At 46.3% G+C, this 9,631-nt stretch overlaps 1 protein-coding gene across 5 annotated transcripts in view; it reads right to left on the reverse strand.

Moving 5' to 3' along the window:
- The window catches only part of NCAPD3 (non-SMC condensin II complex subunit D3), a 35,395-nt gene extending 25,783 nt beyond the window's left edge, over nucleotides 1-9,612 (reverse strand). For 4 of the 5 annotated variants that reach the window (XM_064397904.1, XM_064397902.1, XM_064397903.1 and 1 more), the window contains exons 1-13: nucleotides 9,433-9,612; nucleotides 8,563-8,717; nucleotides 7,213-7,375; nucleotides 5,669-5,844; nucleotides 5,407-5,580; nucleotides 4,828-4,889; nucleotides 4,481-4,568; nucleotides 3,030-3,163; nucleotides 2,262-2,334; nucleotides 1,865-1,987; nucleotides 1,469-1,721; nucleotides 862-945; nucleotides 622-705 (exon numbers count right to left, since the gene is read on the reverse strand). In XM_064397904.1, coding sequence (XP_064253974.1) covers nucleotides 622-705; nucleotides 862-945; nucleotides 1,469-1,721; nucleotides 1,865-1,987; nucleotides 2,262-2,334; nucleotides 3,030-3,163; nucleotides 4,481-4,568; nucleotides 4,828-4,889; nucleotides 5,407-5,580; nucleotides 5,669-5,844; nucleotides 7,213-7,375; nucleotides 8,563-8,717; nucleotides 9,433-9,493 — 1,630 coding nt within the window. In that variant the 5' untranslated portion in view covers nucleotides 9,494-9,612. The remainder of the gene's footprint in view (nucleotides 1-621; nucleotides 706-861; nucleotides 946-1,468; nucleotides 1,722-1,864; nucleotides 1,988-2,261; nucleotides 2,335-3,029; nucleotides 3,164-4,480; nucleotides 4,569-4,827; nucleotides 4,890-5,406; nucleotides 5,581-5,668; nucleotides 5,845-7,212; nucleotides 7,376-8,562; nucleotides 8,718-9,432) is intronic. The other variant, XM_064397906.1, reaches the window with a different exon arrangement.
- Nucleotides 9,613-9,631: the final 19 nt, after the last annotated feature.

Raw genomic sequence — 9,631 nt, forward strand, 5'->3', positions numbered from 1 at the left:
CTGGCAGGGGCTGAAAGGTCAGGAAGAAAAGCTTTTCCACACGAGAGGAAAAGAAAGGGAGAGGTTTAAAGGAAGAACATCCCAGCCACAAAAGCCAACTTGCATGGTGATTTCATGCTGTCAACACATTAGAAGCAGCTTGCCATGCTGCATCAGGACATTTTGTGTGACACTCTGATTTCAGCTTTCAACCTGATGCAGCAGAGAAAGAGATCCTTGCCTACAGAACAGAAAGGTGCTGTGCTTTACACAGCAAAACAGATCAGTTCTTTGTGCACTGGAGCAAGAGATTTAATTACCCTGAAATTCATGGAGCTACAAGTGTTATATTCCACATAAATTACCATTGGGAAGAATAAATCACCTGCTTTTCAACAAGTGTTGCCACCACATTAGACCCAACAGACATCTGCATTTCAGGACTAAATGTATTTTTCAGACTTGAGTGGAAATAGTATTTCTTTATGGCTGGCAATTCCACCCCCTTCATCACCCCTAAGTGTTTTGTAACAGCTTTCTCCACTTCCTTTGAGAAATGGACAATGAATACACTTCAGAAAGTCTGATTTCAATTAAGGCTTTGAATGCTTATCTGGAAAGGCTGCTTTAATTCTGACATACCATCAGGCCCAGCAGTGTCACTGCTGTCACTCAACTCAACAGTTCTGAAAGTTGGTAAGGTCCTCAGTGGTTGGTTGGACCCAGCTGAAAGAAAAGATAAAAGCTTAGGAATAATAAAGGCATATATTCACCTGGCAAGAAGATGGTTCAGGGTTAAACAGAGAGCCTCATGCATGCCCTAGGTTTAACAGATACGTGTATCTTTAGGAAATGGCATGCCAAGAAAACCCTGAGACTTACTGGAAAAGAATGACTCTATACCTTCTGTACTGACTGTCACGCTGGCAGTGTTTGTGTTTGCTTCCAACACTGTGCGGACAGAGGCTGCCAAAAAAGAGAAATAAAAAAGGAAATCAAACAAAGTATTTTAATTCTGGATATCCTGTCATTCCAGATTCTTTTCGGGCGAGCAATCCAACCATGGGATGCTGTGTGCAGGCTCTGAATCCTGCCATCTGGCCTTCACCACACCTGAGGGAGCTTGGAATGCCAGTCACGAACAGAACAACTTCGCAGAAGCAAAAGGCAACTCAAGATTTAATCAGCTGTCAGGCAAGAATGAACTGCTTTTTTTTTTTTCCCAATGAGCAATTTTGGTTGTCTGTAAACATCCTTCAAAGGGACCTCGCAGAGAATCTCTTTAGAACTGATACATGAGAATAAATCCCTTCCATATACAAGGCTTCATAAGGAACAAGGCTGATGAATTACTGCTCATTATGACACAGTAAGGAGTAAGGACTCTGAGTGCCAGTTTTTAAGTTCCTGACAACTCCTACCTCCCAGCAATTATCCCCTTGAAAGTTCAAGAATGATTTTCACTGCCTCATGTGCCCACAATACTCACAGCTCTGTAGTAAGTCCTGAATGCTCTCCAAGGCAGCAGCAGTTTTCATTTCCAGACAACAGGCGAAGCTGCTGAGAGCTTTGCTGCGGACCACGGGGGCTTTGTCTGAGCACCGGCCAAACACCATGACCTGCACTAAGAACTTGTGCTTTAGCAAACTCTGATGATCCTGGGACAAGGAGCTGCCTGGGCTCCTCTCTGGCAGCTCCAACAAAGCCAAGGCTACATCAAGAGCAAACACTCTGTAGGAAACCTGCAGGAAGAGAAAGCACACGAGGTGCTCTGTTAATGGAAGCGAACACGGAGTTTTCTTGCCTCTGGGTAGCAGCAGTGACAGAGCTATTCAGTGCTGAGATCGAACCCTTCATCTCCAAAGCATCAAGGAGATGCACTTACTTTGCTGAGTGAGTATTTATAAAGCCAAGCGATGAATTCAGCAAACTCTGCAGAGGGGAGTTTGTCCAGCAGGGTCACCAGGGCCTGGGCAGCATAGGTGCGATAATCAGCCTTGTCTGGGACCTGAAAGACAAGGCCAGGGCACCCTGTGATACTCCACTGCTCTGCTCTCAATGCCAGAAAGGCATTTCAGGGCTTAAGAGAAGTGTTTTTTTAAATTTAATGCGTTGATATGTTCACATTCAACAACAGTGAGAATTATCACAGCTTCCTCAGTCACTACTTCATCACACATTCCTTAGAAAAGATTGTGAAAACAGATCTCCTAAACTATTAATGATGTTCCAATGTATCCACACGAGTTCTCCAGCCCCAGAAGTAGCAGAGCTTGGCATACCTTGGTACAGATATGTTGGAGCAAGATTCGCAGAACAGGATAAACAGCTTCTTTCAGCTCATCTACCAGAGAACTGCACAGGGGAGAGAGAGAGAGAGAGAGAGAGAGAGAGAGAGACAGATTTTAACAAAGCTGGTTTATAACAGAGGAAAAGTCAAGGACATTCCTTCTGAAATGCATTTGAAAAGTCAGGAAAAGTGGCCATGATTGTGGAATCATGAGTGCAGCAGGCTGTGCTCAGAGAACCATCCTTGCTCTCCACATCAACCTGGCTTTGCAGGCACAAAATAATTTCTTTCCATACTTTTCTAACAAGTAGAAGGGTAACATGAAAAGCTTCTTTGTTCTCAATCTACTTTTATATGTTGTCTGGGGATCTCTGCACAAAGTACACTTCCAACAACATGGATCCCCAACAGGGGGAATAAACACAGGCAAAACACATCATTAAGCAGGAGAGAGCAAGAACTGCGGAGGAACAAGCTCCGTGTTAATCTTTCATTTCCTCCACAATCCTCTGTAGTTAAACACAAGACTTGAAAAACTGACACAAAGCAAAATACAGAAAATGGGTCCTTTCCACAGCACCTTCCTCCCCCTCTGCCAGCAAGCTCGGTAAATTCCCATTCCAGACATTTTAATTAAGCCTCATTTGCACAAACAACTTCAAAGCCAGTGCCAGTTTGTCTCATCCCTTTATCACCCCAAAAGCAAAGCAAAGGCATGCCAGAAGAAAGGAGCAGCCACGCTCAGAGCTCTGGAAGTCACCTGATGAATCTCACGGCCTGGTTCCTGGCGCTGGTCACAGCTGATGTGATGGGAAGGGCCTCACGCCGGGAGCCCCCGCTGCTCTGCACCATCAGAACGACGCCGAGCAGGCGCTGGAACACGCACCGAAGGGTCTGCAAAGGAGGGGTTACTGGCAGGCTCTTTTCCATGGATGGGCACTCCAGGGTCATGAAATCTGAGCCAAGCTTAGAACCAAGCAGCAGCGCGCGTGAAAGTGTCCTCTTGGAATTTCTCTGCTAGGAGTTATGCTTTCTAAATACACACAACACCTTTGTGATGTGTATTTACACATCACCTGCTTGTGATGGTCTCATGCAAGCTCAACAAGGTCTCAGAAGGGCTTCCTGAAAGCATTAACAGCTGCCCTCCAAACAGGGCAAAGTCCCCCCTCCAAAGCCTCCCCTACGGAGTTTTTTGGGTTTTTTTTCGCCAGAAACATTTGGAGTTTGAGGAAACTCACTGGGATTTGCGTAGGAGATGTCTTAAGCTAAACGTGTGTTTTGTATTTGAACTCTTGGAGTTGCCTTCCTTGCCACGTTTTTGGGACCACAGCTTGCCTCATGATCCTGACATTCGCTGAGCAAGCAGGAGAGGCAGGGAAGATGAGGCAGGTCTGGGAAGGGGAGTGACTACACCTTGCTGTCACTACAAATATGGTGGGACACCAAAAAAGCTCATGCTGCACTGAGAAACCAAGGAGGCAGAAACACAGACCTAGGGCTGCTGGAGCTGGGCTGGCGCTCAGGAATAACCAGGTTGGTGTGTACTCCAGGCCTTCCTGACTAGACAGCTGCCGATTCCCAGGCTGCAGGCTCAGAACCAGCCCAGGGGGTCACACAGACTCCCAGACACAGCCCAGGCACACCCAACCTTCAGCAGCCCCATGCAGAGCAGCAGCACTCAGGTGAGTGGGAGATGCCCTGCTCTGCTTGCCAATTTAAACAAACACAGATGGGAGTTTCTGGCAGAACTGGCTGCTCCACGATCCCAGAGTGTTCTCTGAACAAGAACCAGCCCTGCTCAGCCTCACTGAGCGCACAGAGCACTGCACAGCCCAGCCCCTCACAGGCTCCCTGGCGGTGCTGCAGCTCCATCTAGCAGGGAATCACAACATTCCAGGCAAAGGCAGTCACCTGGAACTCTCTTCTTTAAGGTTCAGAGACCCAATGCCACTGCAGATCTTTGTTTTCAATTCATTTGCCATAAGAGTCAGCAGAGCACGGAATTCACTGCACACAAGTGCAGCAACAAATAAGGATTGGGGTGGAAAAAACCATCTTTGCTCTGACCCAGCAAAGATGGCACAAAGAGGGAAACTGAAGTGAAAAGTAAAAACCATCCAAGCAAAAATGACATGCCAAGAAGGAAAGAAGCAACCACTCCTTTTCCATGCTGCTGTGAGGATGTTAAAGATTCTGTTTAACTTGTACCTTATCTTCTGTGCCGTGGAGAGGGGAGCACAGTAAGTGAAGTCCATAATAGGCCAGCTCAGGAATGTACTTGGCTTTATTAACATCCCTAAGGAAAGAAAGCAAAGAGATGTCTTCACCTCTCATCAGAGTAAATGGGACTATTAAAAGAGCTCTTTGACTGCAAAACATTCAATATTCACAAGATGCTGTTTGCTGTTAGCACATTGAACACATTCCAATTATCTTCATAAGAGAATTTGTCGCTTTCATTTTTATATAAACAGGACAACAACACAAGCACTGAGGGCTTTACTTGTTCAGACCATCATATAAACATTAAGAAATATCAAGAATGATTTGCTCACATGGCTGCTGAAAACTTGAACTCGTGGAGCACTGGCTCAAAGCTGGTCATCTCAACAAAGACCTGCAAGGGAATAGAGCCAAGCTGAGCTCAGTCCCCTGAGGGGAGAGCGTGCAGGGCTCTGGATGTCTGGGGTTACACCACTGGGTTTAACTTCCAAATACCTCCCTTGAAGCAGAACAAAAGCACAGAACAAAAGCAGAGCCCAAAGCACAGAGTCTCCCCCCAGGAACAAGTGGTGGCTGCCCCTGCATCCCTGGAAGTGTCCAGGGCCAGGCTGGACAGGGCTTGGAGCAGCCTGGCACAGTGGAAGATGTCCCTGCCCATAGCAGGGAGTGGAACAAGATGAGATTTAAGGTCCCTTCTGACCCAAACCCTTCTGATTCCCTGAATAAAACACTTCAATGTTCAGTATGAGAGGCAGACACAGAGCAGGCACCCTGCTCCCACATCTCCCCAGCTCCCATCAGGGACGAGGTGATGGAAGGCAGGGCTGCCTGCTCCTCCATGTGGAATGCTCTGCATCCCCAAAAAGTCTGGGTTAGGGGACATAAGGTTCCTCAAGCTGGATCTTTCTTACCTGCACACAGTTCTGCATGCACTGAGGCTTTTCTTTTAGGGAGAACTTGGGCAGAAGCCTCAGGAAATTTTTTAAGAGGAGGAAGATGGCATTGCGGATTTGGAGAAGATCTTCTGTTGAGAAGTAAACATTCTCATCATCCTCTTCCTTCTCCTCTTCCAACATCTCTTCCATCTATAGTGGCAGAAAAGAGAAACAGCTTGCCAACAATTTGCTTATTACTAGGGATTTGTATATGAAGAGATTGCACAAATAATCTTACACTGGAGCTGTCATTGCTGCATGGTTTCCCTTTCTTCCTGTTCCTTCTGGCATTGGGCTGAGAGCTTTGAGCGTGTGCCTTCTTCCTTTTCTTCATCTCTTGAGGCCAGCATTTTGTCAGGGTGTGAAGACATTTATCAAACATCACCTGGTGGAACACCTGGTTGGCTATGCTGCCTGCCCAGAAAAGACAAGTATCAGTGCCCTTCCAGACAAGACACAGAGAACATCAAACCACCTGGGCATCACGTCCCACTCCTGGAAGTGCTCAATGCCAGGATGGAGCAACCTGGTCAAGTGGAAAGTGTCCCTGCCCTGGAATGAGATCAGCTTTAAGGCTCCTCCCAGCCCAAATCAGTTTGTGGTTCTGTGATCTCACCACAGGTGTCCCAGAGCCTAAGAAAGTTCAAGAGAAGAATAAAGAACTGCCTGAAGTGCACCAGGCTGATGCATCAGCAGCAGTGACACATTCCAGCAGGATCCCCAGCTGAATGACCCCTGCCAGCTGCACCATGGAGATCAGCAAAACCTCAGGGCGTGCTGGAACACAAAGGGATCCAGCTGTGAACTAACCTGCTGGGAACACTCAGCTGCTGGTTATTCTAAAACCATATTTTTGTTTTCACAAACAAACCTGTGGGGGTACCAGTTGTCAATTTCTCTGGGTCTGGATTGAAGGCACTTGACATGGTATTTCATGTTTGGACTCAAGTGTTTATTATTTCTTATCAGTGAAACAGTCTCACCACCATGAGTTTCATTACCAAGGCACAAAATGGCCAACAATCTCTTGTTACAAGGTCTTTTAAGACTAACTATCCAATTAAGAACTGACACCTGGATTATTTTCCCTTTTAACCCAATAACTGATCCCACAGAGCCCCAATGCAGACTTTTCTGCCCAATTACAAAATGCATCCAAACCTTCCTCATGGAGAAGAAGGAAGAAGCAGGCATGAAGAAGAAACTCAGGACAGCACCCTGTGCCCTCCACCCTGCTTCCATCCACAAGATACTAAAAATCCCAAAACCTCAATTTCTCACCAAGTGACACACCCACACTGCTCTCTATAATCTATTTCACACTTTCGTGGATTCCAGTCTACCTTGAAGTCTGGGAAACTTTCTCCATGAATGAGGGTCAGAGTCAGTGCTGCCCTGGGGGTCAGGGCACCCCAGAGCAGACAGAGAAATATTCCCAGAGCCCTGGGTTTCCGCACAAACCCATCCAAATGTGCTGCACACTGAAATGCTCCCCAGTTACAGAGCAGGAATAAGCTCCTGCCTTGACTGTCAAAGCACAGGGACCTGTGTGGTTCCAGCTCTGTGCAGGCTGCTCTGTCACCCTGTCACAGGACACAGACCTGCAAATGAGGCCACCAAGCCCCTCTGTGACAGGAGGCCAGGCTGCCACCAGCCCGTGGCACCGCTCACACCACGCTCAGCTTGTGAAATCCCCGAGGATTTCACCTGGAATTGTTACAAACCCAACCCTGCCTGGCCTGTACTGTCCCCAGGCACGAAGAGGAACACGCCAAGGCTCACCTGGGATCTCCAGCAGCAGCAGGTAGAGCCCAGCTGAGTGCAGAGCAAACACCCTCTGCTGCCTGTTGGCTCTTTTGTGCTGGCCCACGTGCACGAAGTGATGCAGCACGGCCACCAGGGCCTGGTGGGACAGGCTGTTCTCAGCAAACAAGGTCCAGACATTCTGAGGAAAAACAGGAACAGTCAGGAATCCCATAATAACATGGATGTCCAAAACTAGCCATTATTCAGATTTTAACAGGCGCCACCATGACCAACTCCCTATGTATGATATGCTTTAAAAAGTGTTTTAGTAAGTATAATAAACTATAATTATTAATATTTATAATACATTAATTAATAACACTTAAATGAATTAAATAATTGTTAAATTATATTGATTCTTAATAGCTTTATAATAACTATAATATAGAATATACAACTATAATATATATAATGTGTGTATATATAATATATATAGTTATATTATAGATATATAATATAACTATATATATTATATAATAATATATATAGTTATATTATAGATATATAATATAACTATATATATTATATAATAATGTATATAGTTATATTATAGATATATAATATAACTATATATATTATATAATAATATATAGTAATAGTATATATAGACTTATATATATACAATAGTATATATAGACTTTATAATAACTATAATACAGAATATACAACTATAATATATGTGTGTATATATAATATATAGTTATATTATAAATATATAACTATATATATTACATAATAATATATATAGTAATAGTATATATAATAATAGTATATATAGACTTATCTATATATAATAGTATATATAGACTTTATAATAACTATAATATAGAATATACAACTATAATATATATAATGTGTGTATATATAATATATATAGTTATATTATAGATAGATATCTATATATTATATAATAATATATAGTAATAGTACATATAGACTTATATATATAAAATAGCATATATAGACTTTATAATAACTATAATATAGAATATACAACTATAATATATATAATGTGTGTATATATAATATATATAGTTATAGATATGTAACTATATATATTATATAATAATATATATAGTAATAGTATATATAGACATATATATATAATAGTATATATAGACTTTATAATGACTATAATAAAACTATATATATTTAATATTATGCTAAATCCTATTATTAAAATTTGGGAATAGCTTCCTTTGGAAGCATTCCAGCACACAGAGCAAGAACTGTTTGAACAGTTTTTGACTATATTGTGAATTTCAAGGCAAGGCAGATGCGAAGAAGAGAAAGTGAGAGCGGCAGGCTGTGCTCAGGTGCTGTCACCTCGGTGCTCTCCTGGTCCCCGGCAGCGAAGGGCGCCAGAGCGCGGTACAGGCGGGTGAAGGCGTCCAGCCCGTCGGCCGTGATCTCCTCCGCTAGCCAGGCATCCAGAGGCTCGGTCTCCGTGAAGTCCAGATCCCACACCGTGTCCACCCACACTGAGACAAATAAAACAGCGTTTATAAGCGCCAGGGGGGATTTCTCCAAACCACGCGTTTCACCCAAAACAGGGCTCCAAAATAAACACGGGCTGGCCAAACCCGGCGGGACACGGGCGCGCCAAGGGCAGCGGGTGACAGTGCCGGGAGCCTCCCGGGGACCGCGGGAGAGCCACCGGGACCGGGGGACCGGGACTAACACCGGTACCGGGACAGGGGGACCGGGACTAACACCGGTACCGGGACAGGGGGACCGGGACCGAGACAGGGGGACCAGGGGACCGGGACCGACACCGGGACCGGGACAGAAACAGGGGAACCGGGACTGACACCGGGACCGGGACTGACACCGGGACCCGGACAGAGAGAGAGAACAGAGAGAGACAGAGACCGGCAGCGGGACAGACAGACCGGGACACAGACTGACACCAAGACTGGGACCGGAACAGAGACCCGGACCGAGGCAGGACCGGGAGGGGGACAGAGACCGATACCGAGACAGAGACGGACACCGGGACAGAGAGACAGAGAGCGGGACCGGAACAGAGACCTGGACGGGGCCAGAGACAGGGACCGGGAAACAGAGCGACCGAGAGACATTTTCCTGAAGCGTGGAAGCTTTCCAACACCGGAAAAGAAGTCGGCAAACCGGCCCCGGCCCCGATCCTAACACCCCGATCCCGAACCCGATCCTAACCCCGGTCCCGCTCCGCACCTGGGGCCAGCTCCGGCAGCCGCCACCCGCCGAGCGCGCTCCGCAGCCGCTCCGCCGCCATGGCGCTGCCGCCGCCGCCGCCGCCCGACTTCGAACGCGCCAATGGCGGGCGCGGGGCGGCGCGGGCCAATCGCGGCGGCCGCCGCTGCCCCGGAAGGAGCGGGGCGGGCGCGGCCGGGCCGGGGCTGCGCGGTGCGCG

The sequence above is a fragment of the Passer domesticus genome, chromosome 23 (assembly GCF_036417665.1).
Source record: "Passer domesticus isolate bPasDom1 chromosome 23, bPasDom1.hap1, whole genome shotgun sequence".
NCBI classification, from domain to species: domain Eukaryota; kingdom Metazoa; phylum Chordata; class Aves; order Passeriformes; family Passeridae; genus Passer; species Passer domesticus.